Source organism: Trachurus japonicus, chromosome 10, assembly GCF_045865225.1.
Source record: "Trachurus japonicus isolate A0001 chromosome 10, Traja_1.0".
Taxonomy (NCBI): Eukaryota; Metazoa; Chordata; class Actinopteri; order Carangiformes; family Carangidae; genus Trachurus; species Trachurus japonicus.
The window spans coordinates 37502951-37526684 of NC_140916.1; the positions used below are offsets into that span (position 1 = coordinate 37502951).

Below are 23734 nucleotides of genomic sequence, written 5' to 3' on the forward strand. Positions count from 1 at the left end.
GGGGCCCAGAATTCCTAGCAACGGCCCTGTGCACAGACTGACTGATGGACTGTGGACATGCAACAACCACAGAGGGACAAACCCCTCGGGACGAGAGGGAGACGTGGACTCATCAAGGCAAAGCCCAGGTTTAATTTATAAGATAAAGGAGGCCTCGGAAGTCTTGAATGTGCCTCAACTAAAAGGAATTAAGCCGTTTTAATACTTAATAACTCCTCGTGTCAAAATGGCTGCTCTGAAAACAGAGGGCTCTGTTGTAAAATATTTTATTTTGTTGTGATAATTTAAAAATAAATTTATATTAAAGTGATGTTTAGTCTTTTGGAGTATGAGGCTGAGGAGGAGAGGGGTGATTTTGGCATTGAAAAAAACAATTATGACACTTTTTTTAATTTTTATTATTGGAATGGTTGAACTGGACTGAAAAACAGTTCCACTGGAAAATAAAATACAGGAATTAATCAAAAATTACTGAGCATTTTATTTAGGGTAGGTTTACTACTTTTCCTACCAAGATGTTTCAATGATGATGTGAAAAAAGCGCAATGAATGATGAATGTTTCATGGTCTGTGACACTTCCCAGCAACAAGAGGAACATTTACAATAATGCACAACGTTTTCATCTCTCAGTCTTTTAACTGAATATTTTACTTTTGATATCAACAAACACTGTCTAGAGATAATTTAGGGATGAGTTTTAAGAGTGACCGTCCCTGACATAGCTATAATATCATTCAATTTCAGGAAAAATAAATTACAGAATTTAATTTTGGTCTTAACCTGACTTTCAGAAGACCTTAATTATGTCACTTCCAGCAGAACATGTCACTGGTGGGATGTTCCAAAACTTTTAGAGTGTAGAATGTGTTTGGGTAAAACAGCACTGAGTGAAAACCTGGGGACGGGACTAAAATGTGAATTTTAACCAAAATATAATTAAGTTTTAATTAAAACAATGTTATATAAGTGTAGATATAATATAAAGTCACACTAATATGCAAAAAAAAATGAGATTTTAGAAGGATTTTATTCATTATGCATTGTGGTAAACTATAGCGTTTGGCTCTGGGGACATGCAACAAAAGCTATGTTTCAGTGATTTGAAAGCCTCTTTATAGTAATTAAAAATGATATATCTTTAATTTCTACAGTGATTCATGTGTATGGTGCTTTGTTTATTAATTAAATGCAATTTATATTATATTATTACATGTTTTTATACATTTAATATGCTGGGGACAGAAATGGCACTCTTTTGGTGGAATCGCCCTACAGCTTTTATTCTGACAGGGCCCAACCCGGAAGTACGCACGGACCCGGAAGTACGTACGCGGAACCGGAAGTAAGTGTGTGGTTTCAGGAAGCTGGTGAGATGTAAACAACAGGACACAACACAACAGCGGCTGGGACATGAATGAAGAAAGACTCAGACGGAAAACATTTCTAGACGTGTTTGTTTAATAACAGGCTGGTAGCTGGTGAGTAGTGCGCCTGTTTGGCTACAGTTATTAACATATTAGTTGAGTTAATTAATACTTTAACCCTGTAAGTTATGTCAGAGAACTCTCCTCATAACGTGATAATGTTAATGTGATGACAATGAAGCAGCGACTCTGTTATCTGCAGCCAGGGGTTTTATTGATCTCTTTAACCCTCTATGGTCCGCTGCATTATGATGCCAGTGGGGAAAAAATGTTTGGAGTGTTTTTATGTCTCAAAATAGACTAAATAAACATAATCTAAAGACATTTTTAAAAATTATTTATTTTTGGAAGTTTTTGGGGATTTGTTTCCTGTAGGCAACATTGTACTATTACGGTTCATCATCTACTGTATTAGAAACACCGACCAGTCTCTGTAGACTTTCACCTTCACTGGCCTCATCCTCATCCTCATTCTCATCTTCCTCATCATCATCATAATAGCCTGATGTTTACTTTACTGCATCCAAAATCACATTTATTAAGGATAAAAAACTAAATTATGATGAATTATATGTTTTTGAACATTATATTTACACCTAAACACACACTACCATAGTCTCATAATGCGATATTGATTCCATAATGGTCCACTGTTGCCTAATGGTACGTTGTTGCTTTTGGGCAACAGGTGCATTTTAACAAGTTTCCATTATTTAATAAGTAAATAAATTGCATGGAACTATTAAAAATTAAACTTTACTAATCTATTAGTGTAAATCTATTTTTTTCCAGATGAAAAAGGGCCAGGAAGTTACTGTATGTTTTCAGACCGTTTTAGTGGAGCAAAATGGCAAACCTGTTTCCTTTGAAAAAGTCTGCAAAAAGGGTTTCAGTGGCTTCTTGAAAGTCATGTGATAAATTAAAGCATTGTTATTGGTTCTCTAAGGTCTCCTCTCTTTTTTAAAGTATTACAGCATTAAATGGGATGAATTGTGGAGATGTGACAGGCCAAGAAGTGGTATGTTGCCTGAGGGCAACATGGTACCATAGAGGGTTAAGACAGTCATCAGAGTGTAATTATGTCATGTAGGACAGACAGCATGGTGTAGTTGGCTTGTAAACTGACACATACCGGTAGGCTATCAAGTGTTTTGACAATAGGTGAACATCTTCACAACCTAAAACAGCCGCAGGGTGATGCTCTGTTAACGGTGCACTTTGCATTGCCCAGGTTCAGGTTTAGCTACCTCAGAGATTAAATAAAGTAACTTTTTTAAAAGCCATACATTGAAGGATCCATGTGTCTATGGATTATAAAACACAAAAAAACAAACCAATAGAAATCTTTTTTTTGAATTTTTTGCTTAGGCGTAGATGGCAGCCAAAATTGTGTGTCAGGCTAACCAGAAAAAGAAAAAAAAACTTGCAAATTGCAGTTAACCTCATTGTTTAAGTTGTTAATACAATAATATTCCTCACTTGGGGAAAAAAATCAATTATTTATGAAATACAACTTTTTTTTATCATGTCCCCAAGTTTTGTTCAACCCCATAACAGCATAGCCTACTAATTCCCCGTTTTAAAAATAATGGTTCAGTTCAACATCCTCAGCATTGAAGAAGTGACATCACTCAAGTCTTTAGAAGAACAAACTGTTAAGAAAAGAAAGTGTTAGCATCTTTTCTTACATACAATATATTTCATATTTTTATTGTGAGATTGACATCGTCAAGCTCAGCCTCTCAACTCCATTATAAGTAAATGATAATGTTTAGGAAAAAACAAACAATAGTGTTGAAAAGTATTATAATTTCATGATTTCCTAAAGTAATGTGATGCTACATGCCTTGTATGCCTGTAACAAGAAACACTGTTAGAGGATTCAGTCATTGTTACAGGGTTAAAAGTTTATTATTTTTTATTTTTTTAGTCAGACAACCCAAATTGCACCAAATTCAGAGAATCAGCCACTATCTTAATTTCTGTTTTCCCCAGGACCTTTTCAGATAGGAACACTTGTTTGTCATTGTCCCTTTAACTCCCCCCACATGATACACACTCTCTCTTCATTGGTAGGATTTTGTCATTGTGTGTCTATAATAATAATAATAATAATACACTTTATTTAGCACCTTTCAAAACACAGTTACAAAGTGCTTTATAGAGAGAAGTAAAAATAACACAGTCATCAAAAACATAAAACCAAAAACCTGATCTGCTTTATGGAGTGAGTGAGATAAAACAGTCAGGATAAAAGCATAAAACCACAATCAGCAGTATTGATAATAAAACAAATAGAATAAATGAAATAAAATAAAAAACAATAAAGGTGGCAAAAAACGGAGCGTTTTGTCTAACTTCCTGTCAGCCGATGGAGTTAGCAGTCCCCGCCCTCGTCCCTACGTCACCACATTCAGGCGCATCCCTTGGCTGCACACACAGAGAGGACTGCCCCTTTATGCCGTTCTCTCTCCTCATTGGATAAAGGTTGTAGGATACAAGGAAAGTTTTCTCCTCGGCTTACAGCAGAGCAGAGTGACTGACAGACCCGTGTTTCAGACCAAACACTCTATAGAAGTGATTGCTGTCGGAAGATACAACTATTTAAGACTTAGATTAACATAAATATTCTGCTTACTTCTGCTTTAAAGATGTTGTTTTTATGTTCCATGAAGTGAAGTGTTTTTTTTTTCTCTGAGTAGTGATGGAGCTGTCTCAGAGGGAGCGGCTGTCTGAGCTGGTGGAGGAGCTGACCACGTCGGGACAGCCTCAGCTCCACCAGGACAAGATGAAGGAAATCAAGAAGATCTGCAAGTATGTTCCCCACCCACACAGAGAGCTTAAAGGGATAGTTCAACATTTTGGCAAATTGGCCCATTGCCATAATCCCTATAGTCATAGCAGTAGGTTCGCTACCTTTAATTGTCGGTGCAAGCTATTTTTAGAACGGCGGAGCAGAGCCGCGAGCTGCTCAGAGCTACGCTACGGAGGCTCATTATGGGATTTCTTGGTTTCCCTCATCAAATACACAATCCAACAACTCCACAACGCTCTGGTGGACAAGTTGTGAGCTGCACATTCACCACGCTATGAGATAATAACACAACGTTACCACACAGAGTTGTTTTAGAGGGAAATACAGAGACTGCTTGCTGATAAACTGTCCCTGAAGGCAACGCGCATCAGCGGTTTTGCATGAATTTCCCTCTAAAACAACTCTGTGTGGTAACGTTGTGTTATTATCTCATAGCGTGGTGAATGTGCAGCTCACAACTTGTCCACCAGAGCGTTGTGGAGTTGTTGGATTGTGTATTTGATGAGTTTGATGAGAGAAACCAAGAAATCCCATAATGAGCCTCCGTAGCGTAGCTCTGAGCAGCTCGCCGCTCTGCTCCGCCGTTCTAAAAATAGCTTGCACCGACAATTAAAGGTAATAAACCTACTGCTATGACTATAGGGATTATGGCAATGGGCCAATTTGCCAAAATGTTGAACTATCCCTTTAACTGGACAGAGACTGCTGAGGTGGACTGAGAGCAGGATCGATCTTTTTAAACATATCTGGACAAATTATCTGTCAACAAAAAATGAAAAATTGAAATAAATGAGAATAATATGAAACTACTTGAAGCCACTGCAGCTAACAATATAAAATAGTGGTGAGAGAGAAGTATTATATAAGACAGTGTTATACCAGACAGCACTGATCCACCTTGGTGTTCCTGCACTGCAAAAACTCAACATCTTTCCAAGAATATTTGTCTTATTTCTTGTCAAAATGTCTCATTTCTAGTCAAAACTAATCTCTTTCCACCTAAAATAAGACTCATCACCTAAAAATGAACTTGTTTTTAGATCATTTTTACTTGTTTCAAACTAATTTTCACTTGAAATAAGTAGAAAAATCTGCCAGTGAAAGCATGTTTTTTGTGCTTGTAATAAGAAAGAAAAACTTGCTCCACTATCAGATTTTTCTACTTATTTCAAGTGAAAATCTGCTTGAAAAAAGTAAAAAGTGTCTAAAAACAAGCTACTTTTTGTGTGTGGAGTCTTATTTTAGGTAGAATGAGATTTGTTTTGACTGGAAATGACATTTTGCCTAGAAATAGGCCAAATATTCTTGGTAAGATTTTGAGTTTTTGCAGTGTGATAACCTGACACATTATAAACAAGGATATTAATCATGTGTTTGAAAACCTTTATATAGATAGATTTCTGTATAAACCTCCTGTACGGTGCTGATGCTGGTTCTGACCCCCCCCTCCCTCCCTCAGAGTGTCTAACGACTGCGTAGACCACCTGTACCACCTGGTCATGTCCCAGCTCAACCAGGAGCACTCAGAGATCAGACTGTCGGCCTTCCAGATCGCCAGCGAGCTCTTCTCCAGATCGCACCACTTCAGGACGCTGCTGGTCGACAACTTCCAGGTAAACACACCACAACTGACTAGGGATGTCACGATTACTTGTTTTCACAATTAATCGCGGTATTAATCGCCACAATTAATTAATCGTAAAGATTCCTAAATACCGTCACTTCCCAAATAAGATGATGTTGGAACCCAGATGTGCGCAAAAATAAAGGTGAATGCACCGATACTGGTCCATTTATTTAACGTAGCATTGAATCGGTAGGAATTTAAATGTTAGTGTGTCATTTGTATTAAAAAAAAACAAAAAATGATTAAAATAAATGTAAACATTTGGTATAGATAACAATTTATGACCTGAATATTTCAAACATTTCCCCTGGGGGGCTAATAATTGGTCATATATTCATAGATATTTGAAATATTTTGTGTAAACAGTGAGTAATGTAATTATATTTTGACTATATTTGATTTTACACATTCATAGTGTTGTGAAATTAATTAGCCTAATGCATAATAATCGTGATAATCGTAACATCGTGATTATTTCTCTGACAATAATCGTACCAAGAAAATTAGTAATCGTGACATCCCTACAACTGACCTATGACAGGTGTTTAAAGGTCCAGTGTGCCATAATTGTCAAGGTTTATTGGCTAAATCTGAATATACTACCTATGAATTGTATCAGTGTATAATCGCTATAAAATAAAATGTGTTTGGTTTTCGTAGCCTTATAATTCTTCTTTTATATATATATATATATATGTAGGGGTTTGAGCTTTAGAGAGTGTCGCCATCTTGCGCCGCCATGTTTGTACGGCAGCCTGAATGGAAAATCCAGCCAACCAGAGAAGAGATTTCGCGTTCATAAATAAACCAAAGAAAGAAGAAGGAGGAGGAAACAGCAGACATATTGTAAGATGGTTTAGATCTTCACCTCATCGCTCCATGCTCCTGAAATACTCGTCTCAGTCGTAGCAAACATGTTTTTTTGTCCTCGGAGGCCACCGTCACTTTGCCGACGGGAGGGGGGAGTGCGAATGAGTGAGCGCTGCAATCTAGAATCTGAACACTAGATAAATAACGGTTTTACCCCCATTTTACACACTGGACCTTTTAAAGGGATAGTAGCATTTTTTTTAAAGTGGGGTTGTATGATCTACAAATAGCCCCTAAATACCTTAATTGCAGTAGAAGACTCTCTACACTCCTCCCGTTAGCAACGCCAGCCCATAATAGCCCTGCCCAGAGATTTACAACATACAGTGTTGTGAACAGACCCAAAGAAACGGCCTATTTTAAAACCTAAAAGAGGTTTTACCTGATAAAAAAAATACACAGTTCCATTGTTCGCTATAATATAATTTTTTCCAGCCCCTCAAAGTGCAGGAAAAACTCAGTTTTTATTTGGACCTAACCAACTCACGTATCCCTCCGCCCAGGGTTAGCGCCCGCCGATCAGCAGTTGGTTAGCTCCAAATAAAAACTGTGTTTTTCCTGCACTTTGAAGGGCTGGAAAAAATTATATTATAGCGAACAATGGAACTGTGTATTTTTTTTTTCAGGTAAAACCTCTTTTAGGCCGTGAAAATAGGCCGTTTCTTTGGGTCCATTCACAACACTGTATGTTGTAAATCTCTGGGCAGGGCTATTATGGGCTGGCGTTGCTAACGGGAGGAGTGCAGAGAGTCTTCTACTGCAATTAAAGTACTTAGGGGCTATTTGTAGATCATACAACCCCACTTTTAAAAAAAATGCTACTATCCCTTTAAGTTATCATGTCCAGTCATTAAATTGCAGCTGAGTTGTGGATCTGAAGCTCTGACTGAGTTCAACAGAGCTTTAATGTGTGAGAAATGCTCCTCCTGCAGGACTTCCTGGAGCTGACAGTGGAGACCGACTCAGACCAGCCGCTCCCCCCGCCTAAAGAAGTAGCCAGGAAGCTGAGGTCACTGGCCATCCAGACCGTCCAGTCGTGGCAGAGCTCTTATGGGACGGCATATAAGAAGTTGGCTCTTGGCTACCACTTCCTCAAACAAGTTAAAAAGGTGAGATGAGATACGACTGAATGAGGCCGAAGCAAAACATCCACCTGTTGTTTCAGGTCTCCTCCCTATTTAACCTAAAATAACTTCAGCTATAATAACATGATTTTAAAGTTCCTTTCCAGATACATGTTCAACTCCTCTGTTATGATTAATATTTTAGTTCAACGTGGTTTTCACAGTCAAAAAGTGACAATAAATCAAATTCATCCTTACTTCCTGATTGAGAAATGTGACACAGGCCTTGATCCCCGCTAGTCTGCTGAGAATTCATTATAGGATCAAATATTAAAGCAGACATGAAGGTCCTGTCTTAAGGGAAGCGTATTGCATTCACTTGGAAAAAAAAACAACTAATTTTCTTCCAAGTAATTTATTTTCTGGTTTGTTTTTTTGAATATTTATTTTCTGTTTTTCTAACAAATTCTTTCCACTGTTTTTGGAGTAATTTTTTTCCCCTGTTTTTCGTGGTACTTTTTTTCCTCATGTTTCTCGGAGTGTATAGAGCGTCTCTAAGGACTGATTTCAGAACAAAGGTGACCTTCCAAAACGGATTCAATTGCATGATATGCAAGGCGATTTTCACTATGTTCCCTGTAAATTCAGATTGATATTGAAAGGAGACTACCTGTCATTACAGAAGACCACCTCAGAGAGTCTCACAAAATATCAGAGCGGTCTGATGTGTAGCAGCTTTATTTTGAAACCAGTCCTTACGTTACCTGCATGCAGGGCCGTTGCTAGGAATTCTGGGCCCCCTTAAAGAATACTAAAGTGGGCCCCTCCCCCTAACTTTTCCTTTTTTTTTTTCTTAGACTACGTATGTATTATCGTTTTTTATTTAGCCTACTTTGTTTTGATGCTAATGCAGCATTACACTGCAAAAACTCAAGTATCTTAGCAAGAATATTTGTCTTATTTCTAGTCAAAATGTCATTTCTAGTCAAAACAAATCTCATTATACTTAAAATAAGACACATCATATTAAAAGTAGCTTGTTTTTAGACACTTTTTACTTCTTTCAAGCATATTTTCACTTGGAATAAGTAGAAAAAATCTGATAGTGGAGCAAGTTTTTCTTCCTTATTACAAGCACAAAAAACTTTCTTTCACTGGCAGATTTTTCTATTTATTGTGAATTTAAGTGAAAATGATCTAAAAACAAGTTAATTTTTAGGTAATGAGTCTTATTTTAAGTGGAAAGAGATTAGTTTTGACTAGAAATGAGACATTTGGACAAGAAATAAGACAAATATTCTTGGAAAGATGTTGAGTTTTTACAGTGTACTATGAGTATTAGTCAGGGTCTTACACAGAATAAATCAGTCATACAAAGATTAGACTACTGGGGTTTTTTATGGGCCCCACTGGGCGCTGGGCCCCTAGAGTTATCATCACCTTTCTCCCCTATACAACGGCCCTGCCTGCAGGTGGGAGCTTCTCACGGGATTTTGACATCTTGTTAAGTCATATAAAAAAAAAAAAATTACTCCGAAAAACAGGAGGAAAAACAAATAGACAGAAAAATTGAAAATAATTAGTCGAAAAATTGCCAACGCTATGAGGTGAAGGCCAGTCTTCTCTGCATTAAACCAATACTTCCTGTCTGCATGAACAGTGCTTCCCATGTTGAGTTCCATGTTGTGATGTGAGCCGTGTCCGTGTGGTCAGGTGGACTTCCAGGATGCCGAGGCCCGGACGGTGGCGGAGCGGCGGAGAGAGGAGGAGAGACAGAGGAAGATGGAGAGGATATATAAGGAGAGGGTGGAGGCAGCCTGCAGAGAAATGGAGGGTAAACACCACATCTGTGATCATCAGATACATTTATGCTAAACTGAGGCTTCTCCATGATTCTGTCATCTATTAAAGGGATAGTAGCATTTTTTTTTTTTAAAGTGGGGTTGTGTGATCTACAAATAGCCCCTAAGTACTTTAATTGCAGTAGAAGACTCTCTGCACTCCTCCCGTTAGCAACGCCAGCCCATAATAGCCCTGCCCAGAGATTTACAACATACAGTGTTGTGAACAGACCCAAAGAAACGGCCTATTTTCACGGCCTAAAAGAGGTTTTACCTGAAACAAAAAATACAGTTAGTTCCATTGTTCGCTATAATATAATTTTTTCCAGCCCTTCAAAGTGCAGGAAAAACACAGTTTTTATTTGGATCTAACCAACTCACGTATCCCTCCGCCCAGGGTTAGCGCCCGCCGATCAGCAGTTGGTTAGGTCCAAATAAAAACTGTGTTTTTCCTGCACTTTGAAGCTGGAAAAATATATAATTATATAAAAATGATATTATACAATGGAACTGTGAATTTTTTTTCAGGTAAAACCTCTTTTAGGCCGTGAAAATAGGCCGTTTCTTTGGGTCTGTTCACAACACTGTATGTTGTAAATCTCTGGGCAGGGCTATTATGGGCTGGCGTTGCTAACGGGAGGAGTGCAGAGAGTCTTCTACTGCAATTAAAGTACTTAGGGGCTATTTGTAGATCATACAACCACACTTTAAAAAAAATGCTACTATCCCTTTAAGACCAGACAGTTAAAACATGTGCTGATGGTCCAGGTATTGTGGACCTTAGAGGAACAGGATGAGGGTCCTGGTGTTACAGTGATATGAAAATGATAGACCATGAAGTCACTGTGTTGTTGGTTAAAGTGTAACAGCATCATTATTTACTTCAAAGATTAAATTCTTCATGTTTATGGATACACAACAACTTTTTAGTTTTAACCCTCTATGGTACCATGTTGCCCTCAGGCAACAAACCACTTTCTGGCCTGTCACATCTCCACAATTCATCCCATTTAATGCTGTAATACTTTAAAAAAGAGAGGAGACCTTAGAGAACCAATAACAATGCTTTAATTTATCACATGACTTTCAAGAAGCCACTGAAACCCTTTTTGCAGACTTTTTCAAAGGAAACAGGTTTGCCATTTTGCTCCACTAAAACGGTCTGAAAACATCCAGTAACTTCCTGGCCCTTTTTTCATCTGGAAAAAAATATATTTACACCAATAGATTAGTAAAGTTTAATTTTTAATAGTTCCATTCAATTTATTTACTTATTAAATAATGGAAACTTGTTAAAATGCACCTGTTGCCCCAAAGCAACAACGTACCATTATAGAAAATTGCAACGTTGCCTTGAGGCGACAGTGGACCATTATGGAATCAATATTACATTATGAGACTATGGTAGTGTGTGTTTAGGTGTAAATATAATGTTCAAAAACATATAATTCATCATAATTTAGTTTTTTATCCTTAATAAATGTGATTTTGGATGCAGTAAAGTAAACATCAGGCTATTATGATGATGATGAGGAAGATGAGAATGAGAATGTGGATGAGGATGAGGATGAGGCCAGTGAAGGTGAAAGTCTACAGAGACTGGTCGGTGTTTCTAATACAGTAGATGATGAACCGTAATGGTACAATGTCGCCTACAGGCAACACATCCCAAAAACTTCCAAAAATAAATAATTTTTAAAAATTTCTTTAGATAATGTTTATTTAGTCTATTTTGAGACATAAAAACACTCCAAACATTTTTTTCCCCACTGGCATCATAATGCAGCGGACCATAATGCAATTTCATTTTCACATATTTAAAGTTCAAACACTTTCCACAAGACTTCTGATATAGTAAATCATGTGTGTTTGTCAGAGTCCCAGCAGGAGATTGAGGCCACGCTGACGGAGATGGAGTCGTGCATGAAGCTGCTTTTCCCTGAGTTTGGCCTCTCAGGCTCAAACAGCACAGCCCCAAACCGCAGACCAGCCAACCGCCGTCCTGCAGATGACGAACAGCCCTGCTGCAGCAGAGACCTGGGGGACGACAGGAGAGAGGGAGAGGGAGAGGGAGAGGGGAGCGGCGGGGAAGAAAACACCAGCTGTGGCACAGAAAAGAAGGAAGATGAGAAAGAGAAAGAAATGTCGGAGAAGAGGGGAGGAAAGAGAAGAGAAGACAGAGAAGAGGGAAAGGGGAAGAAGGGGAAGGGGAAGAAGGAGAAAGGTTTTGAAGATGACAGGGAGGAGGATGAGGACAAAGAGAGGAGGAGAGATGGAGAAGAGAAGGGGGAAGGACAGGAGAAGAGAGAGCAGGAAGAAGGTGAAGAGGGAAGTAGTGAAGAAGAGGAGGAGGAGGAGGAGGAGGAGGAGGAGTGTATTGATGAAGACTTATTCATCAGGAACTCGGGGCTCATCTCTCACGCCTACAATCTGGACCTGAACCTCAGTCCTGGTGAGTGGAGCAGCTACACACACAGATACACACTATGATCACTATTAGGAACTTCATTAAAGGGATAGTTCACCCAAAATTGAAATTTCATTATCTCATTATATCTCCTCCCCCTCATGTGGACTAAGGGCTGGGAGAAGTTTCAGAGTCCTCCGTGGCTTCTCTGAGTTACAGGGGGTCTCGGCGTAGCAGTGCATGTCCATATGACGGTTGCAAATGGATACCAACTGTCTTCGTAACAAAAAGACACACCAAAAAACATCCAAAAAACATCCAAATACCTCCATGCTGCTCGTATGTAATGTCCGTCTCGTATTGAAGCCTAGAAATGCGAAATTGTCCAGAAAAAAATTAAATAAGTCTATATTTCTAGCTTGTTTGTAGCGGAAGCTTCTCGAAGCTCCTCTTCCCGGTTCGTCAAATTTGGACGAACCAGGAGGAGGAGCTTCCACTACAAACAAGCTAGAAATATAGATTTATTTAATTTTTTTTTTCGGACAATTTTCGCATTTCGGGGCTTCAATCAGGGCCGTTGCTAGGAATTCTGGGCCCCCTGAAGTGGGCCCCTGCCCCCTGACTTTTCCCCTTTTTTTCATAGACTACCTACCTATGTATTATCATTTCTTATTTAGCCTACTTTGTTTTGATGCTAATGCAGCATTACTACGTATGATCAGTCAGGGTCTTATGCAGAATAATTCAGTCATACAAAGATTAGACTACTGGGGTTTTTGTGGCCCTACTGGGCGCTGGGCCCCTAGAGTTATCATCACCTTTCTCCCCTATACAACGGCCCTGGCTTCAATACAAGAGGGACATTACATACGAGCAGCATGGAGGTATCTGGATGTTTTTTGGTGTGTCTTTTTGTTATGAAGACAGTTGGTATCCATTTGCAACCGTTATATGGACATGCACTGACTCTGAAACTTCTCCCAGCCCTCAGTCCACATGAGGGGGAGGAGATAATGAGTGAAATTTCAATTTTGGGTGAACTATCCCTCTAACGCTCTGTAGTTCCTCAGGTCATGGATCCACTACAGTACATGCTGGAGACTTGACTGACTGATCACATCACACTGACACTTACTCATGTGACATATCTGAGTGACAGACACCTCATGGTTTTGTAGGTCAGAGCTGCTCAGACTTCAGCTCTGTACTAGTGCAGACACAGAAGTCTCTCTGTGGGCGGCATTAGTGGCGTGTTGGAGAGCAGCATGCACACACACACATATGGGGCCGTTCAGATGTAACGTGTAGACGTGCGTCATGTGTGTTCACAACCAAAGTGAAGCCGTAGCGGAGGCAGACGGTGCGTCACGACTGTTTTTACAGTTTTTCTCGATTCCTAAGACACATTTCTCGAAAGCTTCTCTCCTTTTCTCTAAACTGTGAACACAAACCCCAATTTTCAAGCTACATTCACAAAACCTCAGACTCTTCTTGCAAAACCAAACTTTCACCTCAAAACAGTTCAATCTGGTGCCCAAAACTGAACTATGTTGTCAGATCGTGCCCCGAGTCAATCAGAATTAAAACCACTACTGAGCAGTCACTAAACACTACATAGAAAAATAGAAAACACAACGCTCAGCACATTAAGCTGTAGAAATAAATGTTTATTGTTCACTGTAGCTAAATGCATGTTGCAAAACAAAAAACCTGTGCATTTACACTGTAGCACTTCTCTCCTTCCCTTTCTTTCACCCTCCTCCTTCCCTCCCCACGTCCATTTCATCCCCTTTTCCTTCCTTCTTCTTTTGTCTTCCCAGTTCATCCCTCCCTCCCTCCCTCATCCTCTCTTCCTTCACCCTGTCGTCTCTCATCTTCTCCTCTTGCAAAACAAAAAACCTGTGCATTTAGCACTTATACATAGTAAAAAAGAAAAGAAGTACAAAAACCAGAAATCCTGTGCATTTTACACGTAGTACTTGTACAATACAAAAACAAACAGAAATCTTGTGCCTTTAGTACTTGTATGCAGTAAACCTACGTAAAAATAAAGTACAAAAATATAGAAATGAGAAGTGCAGTAACTCAGCCACAGCATCATTTCTCTGTACTGGATCAGACCACAGGACTTCATCCTCAACTGGTTTATATTTGTTCCCTCACATCATTAGACACAAGTGTGATCAATTTTGAGTTGTTGTGTTCAACCGGTGAAACTTGTGCTTTAGTTGTGTTTGACTTTTGCCACCTGTGCTCAGCATTATGCAACACAGGTGCATCACAATGAAAATGTGTTGGTGAGTTGTTAAAGTCTAAACAGGTGAAAAGTGCTGATGGTTTTGCCAAAAGAAGAGACTGATTCAATCAGTGGGTTCAGGAAACTGAGAATTTGGTTCAGACAACAGAGTTTAGTGTTTTAGCAATTGAGAAAAACTGTAATGCATGTCTGCATGTCCAAAATCTCAACTTTTTGGGAGGCAGCAAGCGAACTGCATGTCATGTGATAAGAACCGACCAATCAGCTCTGCTTCTCCTACAGCGACGTGCTACCAGCTCTCAGTGCTGGTCGATGTTGTATCAAATCCCGGTTCCCTGTCCAGCTGTTCCTCTCCTACTGTTTCCCATGGAGCTCTGTCCCCAGATGTAGAATGTGTTTTATAGAAGATAAAACACACATTTCAGCACCACTGACTTGTATCATCAGAACAGACGTGTCCTGTGATTCATATTTAATAGAGGAGGGACAATACCTGACAGTAATCATTTCAGTTATCAGTATGGTAGAGGCTAAAAACAGACTATTTCCATGAAGAGTGAGAAACACTGTGTAAAGAATTAATATATATTATAAAACATGAGTAGTTCTCTGCCATTTTCATTTTGTAACAGTAGCTCTCAGAGGAAAAAAGGTTGGAGACCCCTGATTTAGACCCCTTTAGGCTCTTAAACCAGTGCTCGTCCGTACTGACCCAAGTGTCCTGAAGCTGCGACATGAAAAAGTTGTTTGGAAAAAATGAATTTGATCTGTGTTTTTAGCCTTGTTGTGGCAGTAGCTCCCAGTGGCTCTGTTGTAGATTTGCTGCGAGATGTTCTTCCGTGTTTACATCAAACATCCAATGGTTTACAACGATGAGCGAACATCTCGCAGCAAATCTCGCGCATGTGCACAAACATCAACCACTGGGAGCTACTGCTACAACAACAACTCCAAACCCTTCTTTGGCATGACAGTGAGTAGAAAATTGGTGAATTATCGATTTTGGGTGAAGTATCCCTTTAAGTGCAGAACTTTGTGATACTTGTGCAAACCACTTTTGAGGATAATCAGACTCCTAGACTGCTAAATCTGATTTAAATACAGTAAAATGTTGTAGAACTCTTCACCAGGGATGAGACTTGTTTTTATTAGCCAGCTGTATCAGTAAAATGTTTATTTGTCTTTCCTTTAATTCCGTTTTCCTCTTTCAGGTTTGCATTTGCAGGAGACAGAAGATAATGAGGCAGTGGTTTCCACGGTAATAGACCTCCACAAACTGATAACAACCAAACATCTACCAACCGTGCAGGGCTGGGTTCAGGTCAGTGACCGCACGGAGCTCCCATCTGTTACTATGGTACCAAATGTTCACGTGGAGGCATGTGGTGGGTAGAACAGTCTGAACAGTAAAACACTGATACACTGAAATAATAAATAATACTGTATCAATAATGTTTTTTTACTCACAATATATATATATTATTAGTTTATTTAGGGGACATTGTGCAATGACATTAATCATTTACTGAAAATGAAAAGATGGTTGCACCAGATTTAGCTCACAGCTCATTTCCATCTGCAGTCCCAACATGTAACATATAACAAACAGACAAGAAAACACAGACCACAAACTACTATACAAGAGTGATACACAAATAGACAGTACACAGCACATAGACAATACAAAAACAACAGTTTCCACATCTAAAAAGACCAAAGTGCAACACACCTGAGAGAGGTGTACCCTATCCTATATGATCAATGGAGAGAAAAGCTAAGTCTTACAAGATACAAATATACATAAAACATTTTAGAGTTCCACAATTCATATTCCATAAGATTTTAAGATAATTCCACGGATTGGGTGCATTGAGAAATACTAAGATACATTTTTTTAAGAGACTAACAGTAACAAGTGCCCTGCTTTTAAACATGCTGGCAACTTTGGTTCTCCAGAAGCCATTGTTTTAAAGGGACAACGAGGAGTTTTGTTAAAGTGAAGTGTTTTCTCACTACATTTATGAGCCTCCGCACCGTGAAATTCTTTGACCGGCGCAAGACAGACTCATGTTTTCATTCATCAAGAATTAAAGTCAGAGGTTGGAAGACGATCACATACCGTCGTAGTTCCCACCATAAACGGAGATTCGGCGGCGTTATTCTCATGACTCGCCACGAAACTGAAAGTAAAGAAACGCTGGTCGGCTCGCCCAGCATTTCCACCACCACTAATAATAACAAAATAACCATAGAGACAAAACCATAGATTTATCTACAATGGACCATTAACAAGTGGTAACGGAGATTCATCCACATTAATATGAGACTTTTTATAACCAAATAGAAACTCCTCGTTGTCCCTTTAGATAATGAGAGAAATTTAAATAGTTTGATCTGCTTTTCAGGGTTTCAGGCAGCTTGTTCCATTCTTTGATGGCTGTCCATGAAAAGACAGATTGTGCAAAGGAGGAGTGTCGCATGGGAACAGGGCCGTTGCAGGGCCCCCCTTAAAGAATGCTAAAGTGGGCCCCTCCCCCTAACTTTTCCTTTTTTTTTCTTAGACTACGTATGTATTATCATTTTTTATTTAGCCTTCTTTGTTTTGATGCTAATGCAGCATTACACTGCAAAAACTCAAGTATCTTAGCAAGAATATTTGTCTTATTTCTAGTCAAAATGTCATTTCTAGTCAAAACAAATCTCATTATACTTAAAATAAGACACATCATATTAAAAGTAGCTTGTTTTTAGACACTTTTTACTTCTTTCAAGCAGATTTTCACTTGGAATAAGTAGAAAAAATCTGATAGTGGAGCAAGTTTTTCTTTCTTATTACAAGCACAAAAAACTTACTTTCACTGGCAGATTTTTCTATTTATTGTGAATTTAAGTGAAAATTATCTAAAATTTTTAGGTAATGAGTCTTATTTTAAGTGGAAAGAGATTAGTTTTGACTAGAAATGAGACATTTGGACAAGAAATAAGACAAATATTCTTGGAAAGATGTAGAGTTTTTACAGTGTACTATGAGTATTAGTCAGGGTCTTACACAGAATAAATCAGTCATACAAAGATTAGACTACTGGGGATAATGCAGTCACCCCTGGATACCGATCTTGAGACTCTAATTGTCGACTCGGAGCGGAGCTGTACAAAATTTTTCAGAGGGGGAGGGGCTGCGTTGTGTATTATCTTGTGAACCAGTCGAATATCACAGAATTTGATTAGGTTGTCAAAACTCAAGAGCTTATATTTAGAGAGTATTATATGTTGCAGTGATGGTAATACCGTGGTTTCCTGCCTGTAGAGTGATCTTACAGTGTTTAACACAGTTTTATTTGCCTGTGACCAAGATTATTGATATACAATACTGGATGTAGGATAGAATCATCGCATTTAAATATGTCTTAGCAGCATCTGTTGTCAACGAGTGTCTAATATGGCGAAAATTGGCAATATTACATTTTAAAATACGACACATGTTTTTAGTATGCTTTTATCGTATTGTTGTACACTGGGGGAGGGGGGGGCAAGGGGGGCAGTCGCCCCCCCTAAAGTGCCCCCGGGAGCCAAAACACGCCTTAAAGTGCCCTCTTGGAAGCCAAAACGCATGCTAAAGTGACCTCATGGGGGCCAAAACGTGTGCTAAAGTGCCCTCTAAAAGCCAAAACGTGTGCTAAAGTGCCCTCTTGGAGCCAAAACATGTGCTAAAGTGCCCTCTAAAAGCCAAAACGTGTGCTAAAGTGCCCTCTTGGAGCCAAAACATGTGCTAAAGTGCCCTCTTGGAGCCAAAACGTGTGCTAAAGTGCCCTCTAAAAGCCAAAACGTGTGCTAAAGTGCCCTCTAAAAGCCAAAACGTGTGCTAAAGTGCCCTCTTGGAGCCAAAACGTGTGCTAAAGTACCTTCTAAAAGCCAAAACGCGTGCTAAAGTGACCTTTAAAAGCCAAAACGCGTGCTAAAGTGCCCTTTAAAGGCCAAAAAGCGTGCTAAAGTGCCCTCTAAAAGCCAAAACGTGTGCTAAAGTGCCCTCTTGGAGCCAAAACGTGTGCTAAAGTGCCCTCTTCAGTGGTGAGGACGCGCTATATGTGTGCCCTTTTTTTCGCCCCTGCCGTTCAAAAAGTCTGTGCACGCCACTGCTGCTAACCAATGTGTGTGTGTGTGTGTGTGTGTCCAGGTGTTCACTAAGGCCGGAGCAGACCAGCAGCTACTGAGGAGAGCGCTGGACCTGAAGAGTTCTCTGGAAGCTGCACTGCAGAAACACAAAGAGCTTCACATCGACTACAAGACCAGGCGGCGGCGCAGAGTGGTGAGTTCCTCTCGGTTCCACAGCTCAGGGGAGAGTTTGGTCCCAGTTGAAACAACCAGTGGTAACACAACTGTAGGTTTTCAAACAGGTTCATAAAGGCAAAGCACCTCCTGTATCCCTCGGCTGACTGTCTGAAATGAATAGCACAGACATGTTGTATTTGATGGGTTTAAAACGACACGACAGACATATCACTGTAATCAGCTGTTACCAAAGTGCTCTGAAATGATAAACTCTTCCTGTGTGGACAAAGAGATGTACAGGCCAAAAGTTTGGACACACTCAATGCATTTCCTTTATTTTCATGACTATTTACATTGTAGATTCTCACTGAAATTCCACTAATGAACCTGACAAGGCAACACTGACACCTGTGAAGTGAAAACCATGTTCAGGTCAGGTTGAAGGTTCACCTCTTGAAGCTCATCAAGAGAATGCCAAGAGTGTGCAAAGCAGTAATCAGAGCAAAGGGGGGCTACTTTGAAGAAACTAGAACTGGTGGGGGCAGAGATAGATAGAAGAGGAGGAGGAAGAAAAGAAGAAAGAGAAGACAAAGAAGAAAAGACATGTTTTCAGTTATTTCACACTGTTTTGTTAAAGCAGTTATCAGTGGCACGGCCGTTTCGGCTAATGCTGTGTTCAAGGCAGGCTTTTGAAACCGTAAGTTACAGCTTCAAGTCACAACTACGACTTGGTAGCGTTCCAGGTAACCCGTAGCTCGTGTTTTTACCGTCCTGTTGTCTGTGAAAGTTCCCTATAACGGCCACTCGTAACTTCCGACCCGTGAACTCGTACCAGATCGAACTGGTATGACTTCACAGGAAGGAAAAACACAAAGTACGAGTTTCCTTGAACGCACCATGAGTTAGCAGCCCCCGCCCTTGTCAGGCATCAATTGGTCCTCGTGCTACGTCACCACATTCACGCGCATCCCTTGGCTGCACACACAGCCCTTCATGCCGTTCTCTCCCCTCATTGGATAACACTTGTATCCCACAAGGAAAATTTTCTCCTCGGGTTACAGCAGAGCAGAGTGACGGAGAGACTCGTGTTTAGGCTGAAATACTTCATGTAAGTGATTGCTGACGGAAAATAGGACTATTTAGGACTTATATTAACAAAAACATTCCACTGATATCTGCTTTAATTCCACATGTGTTCATTCATAGTTTTGGTGCCTTCAGTGAGAATAAAGGAAACACATTGAATAAGAAGGTGTGTCCAAACTTTTGGCCTGGACTGTATATTGTCCCTGTTGTCACAGCCTAGTGTTGCATAAAGCTTCAGCATTTCAACTCTAACGGATGAACTATCATCTGTTCATGTCACAACAATACAGCACTAGATAGGCTATAGGACAGGAGTCTGTGCTGTGTTTGGACACTCTTTTCTATACTGTCTTAAAGGTCCAGTGTGTAATAATTGGCGAAGTTTATTGGCAAAATCTGAATATACTACCCGTGAATATATATAAGTGTATAATCGCTATAAAATAACATTTGTTCGGTATTCATAGCCTTATAATTCTTCTTGTATACATATAGCAAGGGTCTTGCTTTAGAGAGTGTCGCCATCTTGCGCTGCCATGTTTGTACGGCAGTCCAAATCATAGGCGGCCTTACCTATGTTTCAACCGTTTCAATTGAAACGGGCCCCAGCCACCAGGGGGGCCCCCAGCTGCCAGCCACCAAGTAAAAGACAGTACAATAATTCATAGGTTTCACCTTATATACACACACACACACACACACACAAACAGCTCTGTCCACCATGCGGTCACACACTCGACCCCTGATCCGCTCTACAACCACTGATGCGCGTGTCATGCCACACCGCGACGGTAATCGCTCCTAATTAATAATACGGCAGGAAATATCAATAACAACGTAGGCTTACCTTTGAAAACGGCCCGCAAACTATCAATAGACCCTCGTTTTCCTTCTCCCAGTATTATTCCTTTTCTCTTAGCGTTTCTAATGTCCTTTTGTTTTTCCTGCTTTCCTCCTGACGTGCGCCCAGTTGCGTAACCTGATGATTGACGTCTGTCAATCACTTTCCTCCTCTTTCCTTTTTTTCCTCGGGTTAAAATGCCTCCAAACAGGCGATCTATGAGTACGTCCTAACTTAACAGAGAAATAAAACACAGCCAGAGCACAACTAAAATGTGATATTATTGGCAGCTTATTTACAGATTGTAATAATGGAGGAGACAGCTGTCTGTCTGCTGCTCCAGCACCGCAGCACCGACAGGATCAGCGCCTGTAGACGTCTGTCTGTCCGCATGTCTCGTCCTTTCCTTGTCTGTGGTCGTGGTGCTGAAATAACGCGGAGCACTTTGCTCTCATTACTTTTGTTGCCAATTTAAATTCAGAATATTGTTAAAGCCTGTAGGTTTTGACTGTGTTAAGATTCCTGTTCATGTCTGAAAATGTACATAATGATTTTGCTTTTTGATGAAAACCAACTTCAGTCCTCGTTTTTTCTGTTAAGTCCTGGTTTCTTGCCCTGATAGTGATTTTAACACTTAATGTGTTGTGCGTACCTGGGATGCATGGATAGTGCGTTTACTGCGTCCTTTCAGGGTTTAAAGCATCAGCGACACATGGGCACATAGCTGGAAAATCATTTTATGTTTAACAGGGTAGGGCCTCATATGAAATATTGAAACGGGCCCCCAGATGTCTAAAGCGGCGTTCACACCGAACGCGATAGACGCGAATATAATCGCGCCAGACGCTTCATTTGCGCCGCTTGGTCATTTTGGATCATTCGCGTCCATCGCCTCATTCGCGCTAGACGCTCCGCCCGTTAATTTGAAAACCGGTCTCAACCCGCTCTCTTTCCACGTCAATCGTGGCTGATATCACCACTGTTGCTGCACTGTACTACTGCTGTACAAGTCTCAGAAACACCAGAAAACCACCGCCGTCCTGTCTGGGTTCACTGTGTGTGTGTGTGTGTGTGTGTGTGTGTGTTTTTTTTTTTTGTCCACTCTGTGTAGAAGACGGCAGCGGTGCCCACACACAGCTCATATACAATCAGCTTCTCCTTCATGTTGTTCTGAGTGTAAACAACCGTACAGAGAAGTGACGTCGTCGGCTTGAACTCGTCGCTGATTGGATGTCACGGCGCGATGCCGCCTGAAAAGTTCAATATTTTCAACTTTATTCGCGCCGCTCTAGACGCTCCAGACGCACTGCTTCATTCGCGCCGCGTCTCATCGCACCAGACGCTCCATTCGCGCCGCCTCCGCCTGAATCGCGTGTCATCGCGCCATTTACATTAATTTTCAATGTAGAGTTGCCGCTCCATTCGCGTCTATCGCGTTCGGTGTGAACGCCGCTTAAGGCTGCCACTGGTCCAAATGGAAAAGACTCATATCACCACATTGTCATATCATATGTCAGAGGAATTGTGTAGCTTCGAAAGAACCCGGCTCCTTTCAGAGGTTTTTGGATTTAAATCTGAGGTCAGATGAAGTCATGTAGAGTTGAATGTGTTTCATGAGTTTTTTAAACACCCTCAGAGAGAAGGAAGTGCTATGTAGCTACATGTGTTTCCATGTCAGTAGTTAGTTGCTGTTAGTATGGAACAAGGCCAGCAGGGGGCAGCAGCCTACAGCACATCACAGGTTGAGCAACATGGCTACAACACACAGACTATGAAGCTGGACTGGGTCTTTATTATTCAATCAAAGAAAACAAAAACATTTTCAATCAAAGAAAAAAAGTGTTTGAATGCATGCTTTTTTTTTTTTTAATCCTAACCCTTTCTGAAAATATTTTTTTTGATTGAAGTGATATTGTTTGGGGATTGAATAATAAAGACACAAATGTCCTATCCATACTATGGCCCAAACACAAAAAAGATTACTTCAAGAAATATATTTTCACTCACTTCAATCAAAAAAACTTTTCAATCAAAGAAAAAAAAGGTGTTCAAATGCAATTTTTCATTCAAACACTTTTTTTCTTTGATTGAAAATGTTTTTTTTTTTGTTTTAAAATATATTTTTTGATTGAATAATAATTTGACACGCCTCTGTACTGTGATGGAGCATTTATAACTGTCTATATTGACTCCATCAGCCTGGACAGGCAGACCACACACACGTCTGATTGGTTTGTTCTAAGTGAATATTTCTCTAGTGGAGCAACACTGAAGCACACGTCAGAGCAAATGACAGTCTTTTATTGTGGAAAAATCAAATATACGAGGAAATCCTAAACTGGATCTTTGTCAGCTACAGAAGATTCAAACAGACTTAACCCACTCCATAGGAATGGATGTGTGGCCACTTCCACATCCGGGTGTCACATTGTACATTCCTGCAGTGTCTTCAGACAGCGAGACCCTTCACTACCTCACCTAAACCCCTTTGTGTAGTGGCACAGTTTCATTTTATTGGACAAAACCAGTCAGTAATCCATCCTGGCAGAGAGTAGACACATGTTTGCAAATGTCTTAGCCCTCTATGGTACCATGTTGACCTCAGGCAACATACCACTTTCTGGCCTGTCACATCTCCACAATTCATCCCATTTAATGCTGTAATACTTTAAAAAAGAGAGGAGACCTTAGAGAACCAATAACAATGCTTTAATTTATCACATGACTTTCAAGAAGCCACTGAAACCCTTTTTTGCAGACTTTTTCAAAGGAAACAGGTTTGCCATTTTGCTCCACTAAAACGGTCTGAAAACATACAGTAACTTCCTGGCCCTTTTTCATCTGGAAAAAAATATATTTACACTAATAGATTAGTAAAGTTTAATTTTTAATAGTTCCATTCAATTTATTTACTTACTAAATAATGGAAACTTGTTAAAATGCACCTGTTGCCCGAAAGCAACAACGTACCATTATAGAAAATTGCAATGTTGCCTTGAGGCGACAGTGGACCATTATGGAATCAATATTGCATTATGAGACTATGGTAGTGTGTGTTTAGGTGTAAATATAATGTTCAAAAACATATAATTCATCATAATTTTGTTTTTTATCCTTAATAAATGTGATTTTGGATGCAATCCCAAAAACTTCCAAAAATAAATAATTTTTAAAAATGTCTTTAGATTATGTTTATTTAGTCTATTTTGAGACATAAAAACACTCCAAACAT

The 23734-nt window shown here is 39.9% G+C and overlaps 1 protein-coding gene across 7 annotated transcripts in view; it reads left to right on the forward strand.

Annotated features, from left to right (window-relative positions):
- The first annotated feature begins 1362 nt into the window (after positions 1 to 1362).
- uvssa (UV-stimulated scaffold protein A) overlaps positions 1363 to 23734 on the forward strand; it is a 74647-nt gene continuing 52275 nt past the window's right edge. For 3 of the 7 annotated variants that reach the window (XM_085788625.1, XM_085788628.1, XM_085788629.1), the window contains exons 1-7: positions 4110 to 4239; positions 5700 to 5853; positions 7670 to 7846; positions 9515 to 9635; positions 11519 to 12094; positions 15518 to 15627; positions 18481 to 18612. In XM_085788625.1, the coding sequence (XP_085644751.1) occupies positions 4130 to 4239; positions 5700 to 5853; positions 7670 to 7846; positions 9515 to 9635; positions 11519 to 12094; positions 15518 to 15627; positions 18481 to 18612 (1380 nt within the window). In that variant the 5' untranslated portion in view covers positions 4110 to 4129. Of the gene's footprint in view, positions 1480 to 4109; positions 4240 to 5699; positions 5854 to 7669; positions 7847 to 9514; positions 9636 to 11518; positions 12095 to 15517; positions 15628 to 18480; positions 18613 to 23734 lie in introns of those variants that run through there. The other 4 variants (XM_085788627.1, XM_085788630.1, XM_085788631.1 and 1 more) reach the window with 2 other exon arrangements.